The sequence below is a fragment of the Heloderma suspectum genome, chromosome 2 (genome assembly GCF_057233095.1).
Source record: "Heloderma suspectum isolate Gila_16-S chromosome 2, 16-S_ref, whole genome shotgun sequence".
Classification (NCBI taxonomy): domain Eukaryota; kingdom Metazoa; phylum Chordata; class Lepidosauria; order Squamata; family Helodermatidae; genus Heloderma; species Heloderma suspectum.
The window spans coordinates 367,488,136-367,507,820 of NC_139459.1; the positions used below are offsets into that span (position 1 = coordinate 367,488,136).

Genomic DNA, 19,685 nt, shown 5'->3' on the forward strand with positions numbered 1-19,685 from the left:
AGCAGTAAATAGTTCTGCCTCTGAAGACCTGAACAGATTCATGAGGGAGGCATGGTGAAATCCAGAGGAGAAATCATCGCAGACGTGGTGATTTCTAGGGAAATGTGTATTCCTGGGTTTCCATGGTCTTAATATTACATTTCTTCTGGTAGCTGAAGAGGCCAATCCTGGATTGACAAGACCTGCCAAAGCATTGTGAAATCACTTTATTAAAAGGGAAAAGGGGAATAAACGCCGTACAGACATTCTATTGCAAATACACACTTCAATATCCAAACATAGCTAATTTTGAACCACACATTTATACATTTTGTTGCTTCTAATATGAACGTTAGGTATTTGACACAGTATCTGTACAATAAAAAGGAGAAATGATATAAGACAAAAAAAGGGAAGGGAAGCATAACAACGCAGATGATGATTTCAACTTTTTATGGGTGCAATCTTATCGATTGGGCCCTCACTGCTTGGAAGCCTCCGAACTTGGAGGCTTACAAGATTCTGATCTTTATCTCCCCATCCTCTGTCTTTGGCAATGTTCACTTGACAGACTTTTCAGCCTGTCTATTGAGGGTGCTTTGGAGAAAGAGGGAAGGAGGCTGGAGGACGCTCAGGATATCTCATATTCTGGCCTTGCCAGTTTCCTCCACTCCCTTCCCACCAGAATGCCCCCTTTCCTCCCACTCCAAGGTCACTTTTCCAACCTTGGAGTGTAGCCAGCGCAGTTATTTCCAGGCCAGCTGTCAGAGGGAGGGGGACTGGATCTCTGACTTCCCCTTCAGAAGCTGGAGTGCTGTCTCTGACCTCAGAAGGGGTTTTCCAAGCAATCCTATGGTCCCTGGGACACTCTCCCAGGGACAATAGGATTGCTCTCTTAGTGGGCCTCATGCCCCATCTCCCTGTTTTTCAGAGTCCTCTTTATGTATATTTTCTGCTGGTTTTGCACATTTTATCCTGGCATGTTTTAACCTTTGAGGTTTTGATATTGTTTAAGCTGAATTTTATTATTATTTTGTAGTGAGTTGCCTTAGAAGGATTTGCATCTTGAACAGCAGAACAGAAATGAGTAGAATAATCAAATAAATATAAATAAACCTAGCATGCTAACAAGAGAACTGAAATACAACAAATCCCGGAGACACAAACAAGAATTCAGAGAAAATTAAAAGGGCTTATGGAGGCGGACTGCTGGTTGAGGTTGCTAGTCCAGGATCCTGTCAATTGGATGCCTCCGTGAAGCCACCAAGCAAGGCGGAAAGGCAAGGGTAGTATCCAACGTTAGCACTACATACAGCAGACCCACTGAAATGAATGTGGGTTGAGTTACTCAGGACTAACTTAAGTTCCATTCATTTCAATGGGTCTACTTGAAGTACGACTAACATTGGAAACTACCCCAATAGCCCTCTTCTGCTGGTTATCCCAACCAACTAGTATTGAAGAAGGGAAGGCCTTGCATTTCTTCAAAAAGTAAGTCCTAGGGCAAGGATGGACACATGGCCCTCATTACCTGCAGCCCTTAGTGTGGCTCTCATTACCCCCTGCCACCCAAATTCGGTGGTGCAGCAGCCAAAACACAATCAATGGTTTGCCACTGAATTTCAATGGCATGATGTAACGGAGGGTGAAAGGGGTCAAATCTTGCTTTAAAGCAAGCAAGCCATGGACTGCTTTGCAGCTGCCGCCACCACACAACCGGATTTGGGCAGTACAGCGGCAGGGGTGTAGCCCCCCTGCCCCCAGCCAGGGGTTGGAATTGTCTCTCAGGCCTCTGCAGCATTGCCCACCCCATCCCAGAGAATCAGGATTACATGACCCATCTAACATATTTGAAAGAACACAGGAAGTCAATGGGAAAGAATTGTAAGAAACCAGTGAAACACCTATCAAGTGGTGAGAATGGTGTATTTTATTTTATTTTGGGGAATGGAATGAAAAACAATCGGTTACGGGAGGCAGGAGTGCCAACCCCAACTTCCCCTCACATGGCTTTGCCCCACCTTTTTTTTCTTGCATTTTCACCCTTTTTTGTGGCAGCACATTCTTTGCCTTTCAAAACTGGTCTGAGCCTCAGTTTTGCTACTGTTATAAGGATGTTCGTTTTTTAAAAATTAAATTTTTTAAAATTAAAATTAAATGCTGCTTTCTGCGGGGAAAAGCTGAATCCCTTACACTCGATGCGGTTGGGTTCGCTTTCAAAGGCACAGGAGCCCACCCAGACCACAAAATGGCCATTCTATTAAATTATGGTGGGTTTTTTTTTAACACATTTTTTTTTTAGGTTGGATCCTGATCTTGGTGAGTGCAACAGGGCTGGCAGAAGCAGATTTCCCCACCCACCCTCTTCATGACAAGTGCCTCAGCCCAATTCTCAGAGATCGATGCTTTTTCCTGCACCAGTCTGTCCTATTCAGGAGGTTCCCCTGCCCCGCTGTACAGCACTTGCGGGGATGGGCTGCTGTGGCGAGGAGAGTAATTCTGCTTCTGTCAGGCGTGTATGCATCAATCTGGGTCTCATCCAGTGTATTTAAATGACCTTCTTCCTGTCAAAGGGGTTAGGACAAGGGGTTTTCGTGACTGCTGCAGAACTGACACTGGGCAAGAAACATCGAATCATAGAATAGTAGGATTGGAAGGGGCCTACACGACCATCGGGTCCACCCTCCTGCTCAATCCAAGTCAGAGCATCCCTGACAGATGGCTGTCCAGCCTCGTCTTGAACGCCTCCAGTGTGGGAGAGCCCACCAACTCCCTAGGGAATTGGTTCCATTGTTGTATTGCTCTAACAGTCAGAATGTTTTTCCTGATGTTCAGCCGGAATCTGGCTTCCTGTCACTTGAGCCCATTGTTCCGTGTCCTGCACTCTGGGATGATCAAGAAGAGATCCTGGCCTCCCCTCTGGGATTTCTTCCTGGGGCCACAGCATATGGCATAGACAAAGCTACAACATGGGCAGGGCGGGAACCTAAGCAAGGATTTCCCCTCCCTAACCCTCCCAGCTGCCGTGGAAAGCTCTGCAGTGGCTCCTCCTCCGAAGTCATGCTGCGACCTTGGAGAAGGAGGGTGGAAAGATGGCAGGCTGGTGGGTGGGGAGAGGACCTGAGTCTCCTGGATCCCCAAAGCAGTCTGCCTCACCCACTGCTGGGTAGAATCATAGAATCACAGGGCTGGAAGGGGCCTACATGACCATCGAGTCCAACCACCTGCTCAATGCAGGAAGCCCGATGCCCAGCCAGTCTCCCACCCAAGTCCTAACCAGGGCTGACCCTGCTTAGCTTCTGAGATCAGACGAGTTCAGGCACATCCAGCCCTTTGCTAGGCCACCTAAATGCTTTGTAAGAAGGAATGGCAGGTGAAAACACAGTGGGTGAAAACGCCCTTGTTGTTACTGCTGCTCTGCCTGACTCTTGCCTGCAGGGCGCTGGATTCATGCAATGGTCCATCCCTGGAGCACTCCATCCCATAGGATTGCTCTGTGCAAGTCACTTGGGCACCACTCACACTCTGATGGAGTCCTGAAATTGCTATGATACTTTTTGACTTGCTGGAGCTCAAAAACATGGTGCCCATGGAGTCCAAGGCACCCTGAATACTAGTGGGAGAAACCCTGAAAATCAGAACAAAGACTCCCTGCCCTTAACCCCGCTTTGAGTGCGCCTTTCCATTACGGGTGCTCCTAGGAGGATGGGCCATTTGGGCAATTCTCACCCAGGTGATAAACTGCAGGTTCCTCAAGCACAGTGTGTCCCTGACCCTTTCCTCTGAACATTCTGCCCACCCCAGTGGAGCAATTCAGGACAAAACGGACACAGTCACACAGTTCCACATCCGGAACATTATTATACAGATCAGGGCTGGTCAGCCTGTGGCCCTACAGTTGGTGTTGGACTCCAAGTACCATCAGTCCCAGCCAGCATAGCTAACAGTCAGGGAAGATGGGAGTTGTAGTCCAGTAACATCTGGAGAGTCACAGCCTGGAGAGTTCACCCTTGATCGTTATGTTTTAGTGTGCAGACCTAAACACTCCCTTTTATATACAGACAGGGAAATGGCTCCTTTTTGTAAGTGCTTTGCTTTTAATATATTAATGATTTTCTATAATGTTCTATAGTGCTCCTTGTTTTAAACTATTTGAATGTTTAAATTAATTTTATATAAGTTCTGCTGGCTTGTGAAATGGTTTTAAATGGTTGTTTTTAAATGATTGTATTTTATTTGAATGTGGTTTTGTAGTTTTTTGTTTTTATTTTATTTTGGTTATCTAAGCCACCCTGTAAGGGCTTTGCTCTAAGTTTTAAAAGATAGCCTAGAAATATTTAAAATCAAAATAAATTTTAAAAGAAGCCACTTGGAAGCCCCAGTAAGATTTTATCTCATTAGAAAGATTTATATGAGGTTGTTTTCCTCCGTGTGATTTCATTTTTGCAGAATACAACCAGAAGGATCATGGAAATTCTCTGTAAAATCAGTGGGATTCTGTGGCTTCTTTCTCGCGTGGGTTCTGATATGTTTGAAAAGGTTTGTTTTGCGAGTGAAGCACTGCCCGCAGTTCAAGCATTTGTATGGTTTTTCTCCTGTGTGAGTTAGCTGATGCCGAATAAGTTTTGAGTGTATACCAAACCGTTTCCCACATTCTGAGCATTTAAATGGTTTCTCTCCTGTGTGCATTTGCTGATGTCTAATTACAAGGTAGCTCAGACTAAAACATTTCCCACATTCTGTACATTGATATGGTTTCTCTCCTGTGTGGATTCTCACATGGACTATAAGGTCTCCCTTTTGGCTGAAGCATTTCCCACAATCTAAGCACTTGTATGGTTTCTCTCCGGTGTGCATTCTCCGATGTTTTGTAAGTTCAGAATTTGTATTGAAAGCTTTATCGCAGTCTAAGCATTGATATAGTTTTTCTCCAGTGTGATTTCTCATATGTATAATGAGGTTTTGCTTGTAATTGTAGCTTCTGCCACAGTGCAAGCACCTGTACGGTTTCTCATAGGTCTGCGATTGCTCTCCTGAATGGATGATTACATGTTTGAGGAGGCCGTCTTTCCGACTGAAGGTTTTACTACAATCCGAGCATTCGTACGGTTTCTCTCCTGTGTGGGTCCTTTGATGTCTAAGGAGATCGGAGTTCATACCAAAGGATTTCCCACAATCTGAGCATTTGTACGGCTTTTTCTCAGAGTGGAACTGAAGGTGTGTAGTGAGCCTTCCTTTTCGGATGAAGCTTTTACCGCAGGCTGAGCATTCATACGGCGTCTCTCCTGTGTGAAGTCTCTGATGGGCAATCAGTTTGTAGTTCGCTTGGAAGGATTTCCCACATTCCGAGCATTTATATGGTTTCTCTTCTGTGTGGATTCTCTCATGAAGGGCAAGGTTCCCTTTTCGAGTGAATCTTTGCCCACAGTCTGAGCATTTGTATGGCTTCTCCCCAGTGTGGATTCTTGCATGTGCAATTAGGTGCGATTCCTGACCAAAGCTTTTACTGCAGCTCCAGCAGTCATACGGTTTGATTCCAGTGTGGATTCTGTAATGCTTAAAGACTTCAGAGTTTGTACAGAAGGTTTTCCCACACTCTGAGCATTTGTATGGTTTCTCACCTGTATGGGTTCTCGTGTGTGTCACCAGGTTACATTTCTTATTAAAGCTTTTGCCACATTCTGAGCATTTATGTTGTTTCTCTCCCGTGTGGGTTCTGTAATGGATAATAAAGTCAGAGTTCATGCTGAAGGATCTCCCACACACTGAGCATTGATATGGTTTCTCCCCTGTATGATTTCGCTGATGTCGAATGAGGTCGGCGTTCTTACAGAAGGATTTCCCACAATATGAACACTTGTACGGTTTCTCTTCTGCATGGATTCTCTCGTGCATAGCAAGATTTCCTTTCTGAGAAAAGCTTTTCCCACACACTGTGCATTTATATGGCTTTTCCCCGGTGTGCGTTCTGTAATGTCTAATAAGGTTAGCATTCCTACAGAAGGATTTTCCACAGTCTGAGCACTGATATGGCCTCCCATCTGCAAAGCTTCTAATATATTTAGTCGTGTGTGAGTTGTTCTCACTTTCTGTTGATGTCACTTGTCCATCACCCTTTTCTGATTCCTCCTTGGCTGAAATTTCATCTGGCTCTTTGCTGCTTTCTGCACATATCATCAGTGTATTTATTATCTTCCCTGGATGCTTTTCTTGTTGTTTAAGAATGGATTCTGCCATCATGGAACACTAGGAAACTTTCTCTTTGGCTGTTGTCTCTGCTGTCTGGATTTGTTCTCTTTGTTCAGAGCTTTTCTGCTCATGGTTCTTGCCAACGTCTCTATTCACAGACTCCTTATGTGATGGAGGAAAAAGAGATCTCAATGTGAGTCATGTCCTAAATCTGGAGGTAATATAACAATTTCATAACATAGACTTTGGCTGGGGACCACAAGCATATAGGAAGATTATAAACGAAAGCTATTTCAGAGGGTCTATAGCTCAGTGTTCGAGGACATACTTTGCACGTAGAAGGCCCAAGGTTCAACCCCTAGCATCTCCACTTAAAAAGATGATCAGACAGCAGGGGATGTGACAGACCTCTTCCAGAGACCCTGGATTGTTGGTTCTGATGGTATGGCTGTTAATACCAGTGTGGTGTAGTGGTTAGGGTGTTGGACTGGGACTCAAGAGATCCAGGTTCTAGTTACCACTTAGCCATGAAACTGACTGGGTGACACTGGGCCAGTCATTGACTCTCAGCCTAACCTACCTCACAGGGTCGTTGTGAGGATAAAATAAAAAGGAGGAGGAGCACCACATAAGCCACCTCGGGTTCCTTGTAAGAGAGCAAAAGGCAGGATATAAATGTAATAATAAAATAATAACAACAGAAACAGCAACAACAACAACAACAACAAGTGTTTTTCACGGTGGCTTAGTAAGCTTAAGAAAGTTCTTGTCAGGTAATAATTACCTTCAAGCACTGATCTTCCCCAGTTCTATAGAGCATCCATGTAACTTAGGCTTCAAGAAATGCCATCTTATACACAGGAATTCTGTTGCAGATGCAAACGTGTTTTTCAATGCAACCAAACTGAAGCTATAATTAATTATTTATTATTTTCCCTATTATAAGGAATAAATATGCATATCCTGTCTCAGAATGTGGATAAAACACTAACAGCCAATGTAATTAAGCTGTTAATGGATAATTGTTTTTATATGATTTACATGGTGGCTGACGTGTTTTTTCCCAACAAATTCTGTTGTTGACTGAACTGAATGGAACTGATTTACATGGGTAGAAATTATGGTTTTTTAATTATGATATTTTAACTTTGATTTTAATTATGATCGATCTTATTGATGTATATTATAATGTGTGTATTGAGAGGTTCAACCTCAGATACGCAGACGATACCACCCTAATGGCAGAAAGCGAAGAGGATCTAAAGAGCCTCTTGTTGAGGGTGAAAGTGGAGAGTGCAAAAGCTGGTTTGAAACTCAACATTAAAAAAACTAAGATCATGGCATCTGGCCCCATCACTTCCTGGCATATCGAAGGGGAAGAAATGGAAGCAGTGACAGATTTTATTTTCTTGGGCTCCAAGATCACCGCAGATGGTGACTGTACCCATGAAATGAAAAGACGCTTGGTCCTTGGGAGGAAAGCTACGGCAAACCTAGACAGCATAGTAAGAAGCAGAGACATCACCTTGCCGACAAAGGTCCGTCTAATCAAAGCTATGGTTTTCCCAGTAGTAAAGTATGGCTGTGAGAGCTGGACTATAAGGAAGGCTGAGTGCCGAAGAACTGATGCTTTCGAACTGTGGTGCTGGAGAAGACTCTTACGAGTCCCCTGGACTGCAAGGAGGTCAAATCAGTCCATCCTAAAGGAAATCAACCCTGACAGCTCATTGGAAGGACAGATACTGAAGCTGAAGCTCAAATATTTTGGCCCCTAATGCGAAGAGAAAACTCACTAGAAAAGACCCTGATGCTGGGAAAGATTGAGGGCAAAAGGAGAAGGAGATGGCAGAGGATGAGATGGCTAGATAGCATCACTGATGCAATGAATATGAACTTGAGCACACTCCGGGGGACAGCGGAGGACAGGAAGGCCTGGCGTGCTACGGTCCATGGGGTCACGAAGAGTCAGACATGACTTAACAACTGAATAACAACACTGAGAGGTTGCAAAGGCTTTTGGCTGTACGCATCCAAGCCATGTTCAGTTCAGTTTAATGCCACTCAGAGTACACACATAAGGCTAGAGGGACAAATAACAGGTACTTATGCGGGGCTGCCAGAGGCGGCGCCTCGGTGTGCACCTTGTCGTCGCGCCAAGTGCGACGCTAAGTGCGCACTTAGCGTCGCACTTGGAATCGCGTACAACAGGACCTGAAGACCCACCCACCTGCCTCTCCAGAGACACCAGCAGCCACAGATACCAGCAGCAAATAGCAGCAGCAAAGGGCAGCAGCTTTAAAGACAAGGGAGAAAGAGGCAAACGTGGACTTTATCTGCTCCTTCTTAGCTGCTGTTCTCTTTTATCTCTTTCATCTTTTATATTCTTTTATACTGTTGAACATTTTATACCCTAACATTTTAATATGTGCCTGGGAGGACTATTGGGCAACTCAGGGGGTCGGGGGGGTGCCACTATAACTGTGGTCACGGGCAGGGGGAGGTATGGCATTGGGGGATTAACAGGCCAGCTGAGGAGAAGAGGGGCTAGACACCTTACAGCTGTCCCCTCTTCTGGTTCTTCCCCCAACCTGATGGTTCCTGGCAGCCTTACCAGTCTGCCCTTGGGTCTGGTGGTGCTGCTGCTGAATGCCAGGTCGGCCCAAAATAAAATCTCCCTCATCCATGATTTGATTGTGGATGAGGGGGCTGACCTGGTATGTATTACTGAGACCTGGGTGGGGGGACTGGGAGGGGTCACTCTCCCAGCTGTGCCCCCCTGGGTACTCGGTGCAGCACCAACACCGACTTGAGGGTCGGAGAGGGGGGGTTGCCGTGGTCTATAGGAATTCAATCTCCCTCTCCAGGTTTCCTGCTCCTTCGAGTGCAGATCTTGAGTGTTTGTACCTTGTGTTGGGTATCCGGGACAGATTAGGGATTCTGTTGGTGTACCGCCCACCCCGCTGCCCATCAGACTCCCTGCCTGAGCTGACGGAGGTGGTCTCAGACTTGGTGTTGAGGACCCCTAGGATGATGGTCCTGGGGGATCTCAACTTCCATGCTGAGGCCGCTGTATCCGGGGCAGCTCAGGACTTCATGGCTGCCATGACAACCATGGGGCTGTCCCAACATGTTATTGGCCCAACGCATATAAAAGGACACACGCTTGATCTGGTTTTCTCGACTGGGCAGGAGGATGGTGATCTGAAAGTGGAGGAATTAACATCTGTCCCTTTGTCATGGACAGATCACTTCCTGCTGAGGTTTAGACTCCTGGCAGCCTTCCCCCTCTGCAAGGGTGGGGGACCTATTAAAATGGTCCGCCCCTGGAGATTAATGGATTCCGATGGATTCCAGAGGGCTCTGGGGGATTTTCCTGCTGGTATGGCTGGTGCTCCTGTCGAAGCCCAGGTTGCTCTGTGGAATGCAGAGATGACTCGGGCGGTTGACACAATTGCGCCCAAGCACCCTCTCCCTCTGAGCAGAGCCTGGCCAGCTCCTTGGTATACACCTGAGCTGAGGGCAATGAAGCAAGAGGGGAGACGGCTAGAATGCAGATGGAGGAAAACTCGTGCTGAGTCTGACAGAACACAGGTAAGAGCCCACTATCAAGCCTACTCTGTGGTGGTGAGGGTGGAAAAGAGACAGTTCTTTTCCACCAGCATTGCATCTTCTCAGTGTCGTCTAGCGAAGATTTTCCGAGTGGTTCGCGGCCTGTTACATTCTGGGCCAGGGAGAGAGACGGTGGAACCCTCGGTAGCATGTTGTGACGAGTTTGCACGGCACTTTGAAGATAAAGTCGCTCAGATTCGTCATGAATTGGACACCACGATTAATGCAGTTCCATTGGTAGAGGCGTTCAGAGCACCGTCTGGTCCAGTTTTATTGGATGAGTTTCAGTTACTGAGGCCTGAGGATGAGGACAAGGTGCTTGGCCAAGTCCGATCGACCACTTGTGTGCTTGACCTTTGCCCTTCATGGCTTATTACATCAAACAAGGAGGGGATGTCTGGCTGGGTCCAGGCGGTTGTAAATTCCTCCTTGGGAGAGGGAGTGGTGCCTGCCGCTTTAAAACAGGCAGTAATTAGACCACTCCTGAAAAAGCCTAACCTGGACCCAGAGGATGTTAACAACTATAGGCCAGTGGCCAGCATCCCCTTCCTGGGCAAGGTGCTTGAGCGGGTGGTTGTAGGACAGCTCCAGGCACTGTTGAATGAAACGGATTATCTAGATCCATTTCAATCGGGCTTCAGGCCTGATTTTGGAACGGAAACTGCCTTGGTCACCCTGTGGGATGACCTCTGCCAGGAGAGGGACAGGGGGAGTGCGACCCTGTTGATTCTCCTGGACCTCTCAGCGGCTTTCGATACCATTGAACATGGTATCCTTCTGCATAGGTTGTCTGGGTTGGGAGTTGGAGGCACTGCACTGCAGTGGTTCCGCTCCTACTTGGATGACCAATTCCAGAAGGTGGTGTGGGGGGATTATTGCTCTGTGCCATGGCAATTGTGCCACGGAGTTCCACAGGGCTCTATTTTATCCCCCATGCTATTTAACATCTACGTGAAACATCTCCCGCTGGGGGAAGTTATCCGGAGGTGTGGGCTGAGGTGCCATCAATATGCAGATGACACCTAGCTCTACCTCTCTTTCTCATCAAACCCAGGTGAGGCAGTGGCGGTTCTGAATCAGTGCCTGGGCACGGTAATGGACTGGATGAGGGCCAATAAACTGAAACTCAATCCAGACAAGATGGAGGTACTGTTAGTGGGTGGTTCGTCTGCCCGGCTAGGTGATATTCAACCTGTTCTGGAGGGGGTTGCACTCCCCCTAAAGGATCAGGTTTGTAGTTTGGGGGTGCTCTTGGATCCAGAACTGTCACTTGAGGCACAGGTGAACTCAGTGGCACGGAGCACTTTTTATCAGCTTAGGCTGGTATACCAGCTACGCCCTTATCTGAACAGAGATAGCCTAGCTACAGTTATCCATGCTCTGATAACTTCTCGTCTGGATTAGTGCAATGCGTTATACGTGGGGCTGTCTTTGAAAACGGTCCGGAAACTTCAGCTGGTCCAAAATAGTGCAGCAAGATTGTTAACAGGGACTGGCCTGCGAGCTCATATTACACCAGTACTTTTCCAGCTGCACTGGCTGCCAGTCCATTTCCGGGCCCGATTCAAAGTGCTGGTGTTAACATTCAAAGCCCTTAATGGCTTGGGGCCAGGTTACCCGAAGGATCGCCTCCTCCCATATGTGCCTGGCCGGACCTTAAGATCTTCCTCAGTGGCCCTTCTCCGTGAGCCCCTGCCAAAGGAAGTAAGGCGGGTGGCTACTAGGAGGAGGGCTTTTTCTGCTGTGGCACCCCGGCTCTGGAATGAGCTCCCTAGTGAGGTTCGCCTGGCACCTACATTGTATTCCTTTCGGCGCCAGGTGAAGACCTTTTTATTTTCCCAGGCATTTTAGCATTTTAGCTTTCTAAAATTTTAGCTTTGCTGTTTTAAATCTGTATTTTAAACTCCTGCACTGCTGCTAGGTTTTATTGTGGTTGTATTGTTATATTGTGGTTTTAATGTTCTATATATTTTAAATTGTTTTATTGTGTGTTGTTTGGTTTTAATTTTTGTGAACCACCCAGAGAGCTTTGGCTATTGGGCGGTATAGAAATGAAATGAATGAATGAATGAATAAATAAATAAATAAATAGTCAGATTCCTATATAGCCGACGTTCACCCCCAAGGATGCATCACCCCCAAGAATGGTGTTGGCAACATCAATTTGCTCCAACCATTATTTTATTTAAAACGTTTGTATCCCGCCCTATATCATTAAGATCGCTAACTAAAAAGAAGCAGAAAAAGAAATCTGCATTGCTTAAAATAAACTGTCATATTCAAACAACTCGACCAATTATATTAAGGCACCCTTTTCTGGCTGCATTTTAAAGGACAAAGAGGGAAGATTTATCTTTGTAGAGGGAGTACTGAATGGTAAAAGAAATCTAACTCTGGGGGCAATTTATGCACCAAACGTGGGACAAAAAACGTTCGTAAGTATTAAGGCACCTTTTTCCATTTATTCCCTATGTCGAAGCTCTTCAAACTTTTGATTAGATTCCAACCAAGTACAGTTGCCTATATTTTTTCTGATTAATACATGTATACACCCAAAATGATACCCACTCGGACATGCTCCTTTTATATGTATTTTTACTCTTACATTAGGGCATTGCGCTCCTGCTTAGGCCATGGAGACAGAGTCTGGGGGAGGGAGGATTTTTCAGTTTCCCAGCTCCGAGCTGGTAGCCGGGAGACTGCGCTCCCCTCCCCCTCATAGCTCATGTGGAGAGAACCACACTGCTGCCGCCTCCGTGCTTGTCACACAGAGCACGGAGGGGGGGAAACGGGGCGCTCCTGGGGGCAGAGATGGGAGAAGACCACGGAAGCTGTTTTAGCCAGCCTCCTATGTGGTCTCCAGCCCTGTTCCCGCCCCCTCCCCAAAGCCGCACTTAGACACACGAAAACGCGTGTCTAAGGCAAACCGCAGGGCGGCTGCAGCATGGAGGGAATCCTCTCCTCTGTGCTGCTTCCACCCTGCATTGGGTAGGCGGTCGTCTCCGCCTTCAGGGGAGGTTGGAGGCACCCATCTATCTCTAGAGGATTGTGCCCGTCCTGTTCCATAAGCATAGCAGTTATACACTAAAATTTATAATCAGTGAATTCCTTTGTTTCTTTAGTGATTCTGATTCATTATGATTTACGTTCTTCTATTTCTTTTTGTTGCCTTTATTTTGTTAACTATTTCGAAATAAAATAAGTTTTTATGATAAAGAAAAATAAACTGTCAAAGTAACAGCAGATGTTCCTTTGAACGGCTATTCGGCTGAATAGTTAAACAGAACCTCTGTGTTCAGAAGCAGTATATCAATGTATATCCAGGTGCTGGACGCAAACTACATAGAAACACAGAAACACAGGAAATGCCTTCTGCTGAGTCAGACCATGGGTCCATCTAGATGAGTACTCTTGACACAGACCGGCTCTGGTTACTTCTGGAATAGGCTACTGCAATGCGCCTTAGGTGGAGCTGCCCCTGAAGACAGTGCGGATGCTTCAGCTGGTGCAAAATGCGGCCACCTGGATGCTGAGGGGCACAGGATCGTGGCTCAGTGGTAGAACAGACGCTTTGCACACAGAAGGTCCCAGGTTCGATCCCCGGCATCTCCAGGTAGGACTGGAAAAATTCCTCCCTGAGCTGCTGCCAGTCAGTGTCGACAATACTGGGCTAGATGGACCAAGGATCTGACTCAGTATGAGGCAGCTTCCTATGTTCCTGTGAACACATAACTCCAAACTCACACCGGCTTAGATTAAATAAATAAAATAGGAATCAGAAATGTCTACCTAGGTGGATTTCAGTTGGGTTAAAGTGTGCAGGATCATAACCATATTCAGCAAGAATCTTCCAGAGATGTTCTTCTCAACACAACTCAGATGACTGCCCAATCTCACCAGCTTCAGACCTCAAGGAGACCTGGGCATATCGCGGTGGTTTGTCTAGCTGACTGATTCTCCCTTCAGGATTCTCTGCTCTGATTTCATTTATATCATTCTTGCTGGCTGGGATGGAAACAAAATAAAGGTGGTAATTTCCAACTTGTATTGTTCTTGCCTGTAGGGACAGAGATGGAAGACAGGCAATAAGAAGCTACGAAGAGCCTTGCTAGACCAGACCAAAGGCCGGTCCCGTCCAGCATCCAGCTTCCCATAATGGTCTGGTCTGACTGACAGTAGCTGTCAGAACCCGATGTCCCTAAGCCAAGGCACAAGTCACAGTAAATCTCTTTATTGCAGTAATTCCAGTTATTAGCTATAAGCCTTTACAGTCCTAGTAAAGATCCATGGCTAACAGATCACAAGCTAGGTCCTTGGCCAGAATCAGTTCATGAGCGTCACAGCAAAAGACCCAAACAGCCCTGCGTTCAGCACACACAGAATAAATCCAAATAGGTTCAGAGAGTTCTAGGGGAAGTGAAGAAGCTTTCCAGGTTATCAAAGTGTTGCTTTCAGCAAAGTCTACTGCTGGTTGCTCTGGTTTAAATACAGGGGCGTGGCCACTAAAGATCAGTACCTAAAAATCAGTACCAGTAAAATTCAATCCTAGCAGGGAAACTTGGCTCTCAGGCAGTTGCTGTGCCTCACCAGATGCCTTTGAAATGCCCTCTTTAGTTGACGCATTAAAGGAGACACCTCCCAAACTCCCTCTCCTGCAGAGACCTTCTTCTGTTGTTCTGTTCCCATGGAAGACGTACCTGGTTGAGAGGCAGGGGCTTCCGTCAAGGTCAGGTCTCCTGGCTGAGGAAGATGGGCCATATCAGCATCCTGTGTCTCACCTTCTCCAAGTTTGCAAGACAACGGGAGGCCTGGTAGAACCGAGCTCAGGCACCTGGCTTCCTATGGCTGGGCCTGACTCTACAGCATCCCTGTCTGACTCTGAATCAGTGTCACAGGCTATAGCTCCTCCTGAACTAGGGGAAGGTCTCACAGTAGCTCTCCAGGGTCTTGGGCCAACAGGGATTGCTCCCATCACCTGCTACCTGATTCTTTTAACTGGAAGGCTGGGGACTGAACCTGGCCCATCTGTACACAAAGCATAGGCTCTGTCACCAAGCTCTGGTCCATGGAGGAACCATTCTTGGTTCAGCTGTCAGAAACCATTTGAGAGGTGGAAATGAAAAGGCACCTAAACAAGGATATTATAGAGTTGGAAAAGGTGCAGAAAAGGGAAAACAAAATGATCAAGGAGCAACTTTGCTATGAGGAAAGGTTAACAACATCTGGGACTGTATAGGTTAGAAACATGGTGAGTGAGGGGAGACATTAGAGAGGTGTACAAAATTATGCATAGTGTGGAGAATGTGGATAGGGAGACATTTGTCTCCCTCTCTCACAATGCTAGAACCCAAAGGGGTCATCCGATGAAGCTGATTGGTGGGAGATTCAGGACAGATAAAAAGGACTTCCTCACACAGCGCAGAATTAAACTATGGAATTCGCTTCCACAAGATGTAGTGATGGCCACCAGTTTTGTTGTTCAGTTCAGTCGTTCAGTCGTGTCCGACTCTTCGTGACCCCATGGACCATAGCACGCCAGGCCTTCCTGTCCTGCGCTCTCTCCCGGAGCGTGCTCAAGTTCATATTCATTGCATCGGTGATGCTATCTAGCCATCTCATCCTCTGCTGTCCCCTTCTCCTTTTGCCTTCAGTCTTTCCCAGCATCAGGGTCTTTTCCAGAGAGTTTTCTCTTCGCATTAGGTGGCCAAAATATTTCAGCTTCAGTATCTGTCCTTCCAATGAGCACTCAGGGTTGATTTCCTTGAGGATGGACTGATTTGACCTCCTTGCAGTCCAGGGGACTCGTAAGAGTCTTCTCCAGCACCACAGTTTGAACGCATCAATTCTTTGGTGCTCAGCCTTCCTTATAGTCCAGCTCCCACAGCCATACATTACTACTGGGAAAACCATAGCTTTGATTAGATGGACCTTTGTTGGCAAGGTGATGTCTCTGCTTCTTACTATGCTGTCTAGGTTTGCCATAGCTTTCCTCCCAAGGAGCAAGCTTTTAATGTCATGGCTACAGTCACCGTCTGCGGTGATCTTGGAGCCCAAGAAAGTAAAATCTGTCACTGCTTCCATTTCTTCCCCTTCTATATGCCAGGAAGTGATAGGGCCAGATGCCATGATCTTAGTTTTCTTAATGTTGAGTTTCAAACCAGCTTTTGCACTCTCCTCTTTCACCCTCAACAAGAGGCTCTTGAGATCCTCTTCGCTTTCTGCCATTAGGGTGGTATCACCTGCATATCGGAGGTTGTTCATAATTCTCCCAGCAATCTTAATTCCGACCTCTGATTCATCCAACCCGGCATTTCTCATGATGTACTCTGCATATAAGTTAAATAAACAAGCTGGGTTCCGAAGAGGCAGAGGAACTAGAGATCAAATCGCCAACATTCGCTGGATCATGGAGAAAGCAAGAGGATTCCAGAAAAATGTCTATTTCTGCTTCATTGACTACGCTAAAGCCTTTGATTGTGTGGATCACAACAAACTGTGGCAAATTCTTAAAGTGATGGGGGTACCAGACCACCTTACCTGTCTCCTGAGAAACCTGTACGAGGGTCAAGAAGCAACAGTAAGAACCAGACATGGAACAACCGAGTGGTTCAAAATTGGGAAAGGAGTACGACAAGGCCACCAGTTTGGATGGCTTTAAAAGTGGATTGGACAAATTCCTGGAGGAGAAAGCTATCAATGGCTGTATGCTGCCTCCAGTATCAGAGGCAGTGAGCCTATGTACACCAGTTGCTGGGGAACATAAGCAGGAGGGGGCTGTTGTATTCATGTCCTGCTTGTGGGTTTCCTGTGGGCAGCTGTGAACTGAATGCTAGACTAGATGGGCCCTTGGTCTGATCCAGCATGGCTGTTCTTATGTTCAAGAAAAGGAATGGGTTGAGGAACAAGAATATTCTGTCATCACAGCTGTATTTCTTAGAAACAATGTTTACTGTCTATTCAAATGGGCTGTCACACAGAAGAGGGCAAACATATGTTCTAGCTCTAGTAGGCTTTGGTTAGAGGAGAGGTGATTTGGGTTGAACACTAGGAGAAACAGCTTGGTGGTAAGAGCTGTTCAAGAATGGAACCAATTATTGGGAGGTGGTTCTCCCTCGCTAGAGTTCTTCATGCAGAGGCTGGGCAGGCTTCTGCTGGGGATGTTTTCACGCTGGATCTCTTGCATCAACCAAGGAGTTGGACTACATCACCCATAACGCCCTCTCCAACTCTGTGATTCTGTAAAGGCACAGAGCTAAGTGTTCCTCCTCACACTTCCCTTGCAAGGATCCGTGAGATGCAACTTGAATTTCCCATTAAAACTGGAAAGTTGGGCAATAACAAATGTCCCATTTCAAGGCTCTTTGGATGTCGAAGGGAAAGGGGTGGGTGCAAACTGGGCACCAGGTTGGGGATGGCTGACTTAGCCCTGGGGATGGCCCTGGAACTTGGAGCCTTCTGATCATCCGGAGCATACTGAGAGGAATAGCTTGTATCCTGGCCTCTCCAGTCTCCTCCCTGCCCACTGGAATGCCCCCTTTTCCCCCTCCCCAAGGTCAATTTTCTGACCTCGGAGGCAGCCGGCAAGGTTTTCTCCACGCTAGCTGCAAGGGGCAGGGGAGGGGAGGTGTCAGATCTCTGACTCCCCCTTCTAAGGCCAGAGCGCGGTCTCCGACCTTGGAGGGAGGAATCTCCAGCAGCCTATAGCCCTTCAGACAATGTCTAGGGGCTATAGGATTGCTCCCTTAATTAGGTTCATATCCGGATGTGCTGGGGAGATTAATCTTTGACATCATTCTCCACTCCTCCACTTTGCAGTGTGTTTTTAATGAAGGGTGGTAAGAAACAATACTGTTAAAGCTGTCAACCATTCCCCTAAAAAAATAAATGTCCAGGCTGGTTAATATTTGTAGGGAGATTGCTCCTAATAGACTTCAGGATCTCACTGTGCTTTTGAATGAGATACCCATCAGAGTTTGGAAACTCTTGCCAGCTGAAGGGAGGGAGCAGAGAGGCAGCAGAAAAGGTGGTTTTGCACTTGGGATGGGCGATGAGAGAGACAGATCTGAGTGTTTCTAGCAGGAGGAAACTGAAATGGGGTTAGCAGCCATGGGGGCAGGGTGCCCCCCAAGTTGCTCTTTCGGTATATGCCTTGTAGAAGTGAGTGATTACCTCGACCCATGGTCAGGCAGTACCTTTTTAGGACCAACAAAATGCATTTACATTGACATTTTATGTATTTGTAAATAAAGCAGAAATGACAAAGACAGTGATCTCCGAAACAAAGGTTAGTAAATCCCATGGCAGCACCCTTGGGGTTTCTTTCCACTGGAGAAATGGGGAGAATGCAACAATACATTATGCTCACCCAGTGGAACTTTGAATACAGAGGAGTACCAGCAAAAATATGAAGGGGAAACTATTGCCGGTCCATATGACCCAGAATATGCTCTCTCCCTCCAAGCAGAAAATACAGTTTTGCACTTGGGATGGGCAGTGCGTGAGTGAGTGAGTGAGTGTGTGTGAGAAAGAGAGCGAGAGAGGGAGCAGGAGAGAGAGAGAGAGAGCAGGAGAGAGATAAATTGTGTGTTTCTGGCTGGGTGTAAGTGAAATGGGGTTTGCAGCCATGAGGGCTGCAAGTTGCTCTTTGGGTATATGCCTTGTAGATGTGACTGATTACCTCGACCCATGGTCAGGCACTACCGTTTTAGGACCAACGAAATGCAATTACGTCGACATCTTACGTATTTGTAAATAAAGCAGAAACAGTGATCTCTGAAACAAAGGATAGTAAAGCCCATAGCAACACCTTGCGGTTTCTTACTGCTTAGAGAAATGGGGAGAATGCAACAGCACAATACACGCAGTGGGACCTTGGATACAGAGGAGTGGTGGCAAGAATGAGAGGGGGAAGCTGTTGCCAGGCCTTATGACCCAGAAGATGCTCGCTCCCTCCAAATGTGCTCCCTCCTGCCACCCTTGTCCCTGCCCTCCACTATCGCTCTGCTTTGCCTACAAAATATACTCCTGCTGCAACTCACCTCCTCCTGCAGCCCAGAAGCTGGCTTCCCCTGGGCCGGGAAGAGGCTTTTTTCCCATCCGCCTTTTTCACATTCCCAGGGTTGTCTAGGAACTAGCCTCTGTCACTTTAACTCTTAGGAGGTCCAAAGGCAAAACTCACCGGTTTGTACACACAACTCTTCCTTGCACAAATGAAAGGTAGCGCCTGCGTAGGTTTCCTGCCAGTTCCCTCCCTCTCTCTATTTGGTCATTCCTGATGGAAGGGTTGTAGCTCAGTGGTAGAGCATATACTTTCCCAGTCTGCATTATCTCCAGGTAAGTCTGGGAAAGGCTCCTGCTGGAAAGCCACTGCCAGTCACTGCAAATGATACAGAACTAGATGAGCAGAGGGTCTGACTCCTGTGTAAGGGAGCTTCATCTGTTTGTATGAACTCACTCAGTGTATTTATTTATAATTTATTAGAATACTGATATTCTTCCTTTTGATTTATGGTGGCTAAGAAATGATTAAAATCCAAGATGCAGATTAAAACAAAACTGAGTTGTAAAAACACAGACCAACATGAGAAAAATAGAAACCCATAAATCCAACAGAAACCATCAGTAAATCCACCAGCAGCAATACACAAATTACAAATTGAAAACATCAACTGAAAGCTCAGTGGAAGAAGACCGCTATAATCCAGTGCTTAAACTAAAGGACAAGAGAGATGGAGCAAGATGGATCTCCCTAGGGAAGGAAGTCCAGAATCTCGGTGCCACCTTTGAAAAGGCCCTGTCCCTACTAAGCATGCCCTACATCAGATAGCAGGGGCACAAAGATCTTAGTGTATGGATTCATTTACGTGGGAGAAGGTAAGGCGGGGAGAGGGAACCTGTCACCTTCCAGG

General features: G+C 46.6%; 1 protein-coding gene across 1 annotated transcript; it reads right to left on the reverse strand.

The window, feature by feature from the left end:
- Positions 1 to 195: 195 nt before the first annotated feature.
- On the reverse strand, positions 196 to 18,902 carry LOC146355929 (uncharacterized). The gene is made up of 3 exons (XM_084830905.1): positions 18,816 to 18,902; positions 13,567 to 13,782; positions 196 to 6,330 (listed from the first exon to the last, which is right to left on the reverse strand). The coding sequence occupies exon 3, from the start codon at positions 6,217 to 6,219 to the stop codon at positions 4,417 to 4,419; it is 1,803 nt and encodes a 600-aa protein (XP_084687031.1). The 5' UTR covers positions 6,220 to 6,330; positions 13,567 to 13,782; positions 18,816 to 18,902; the 3' UTR covers positions 196 to 4,416.
- Between the last annotated feature and the right edge of the window lie 783 nt (positions 18,903 to 19,685).

Bases quoted from the DNA above. Each gene is read 5' to 3' on its own strand.
- LOC146355929 (XM_084830905.1), bottom strand. From the start codon at position 6,219: ATGATGGCAGAATCCATTCTTAAACAACAAGAAAAGCATCCAGGGAAG.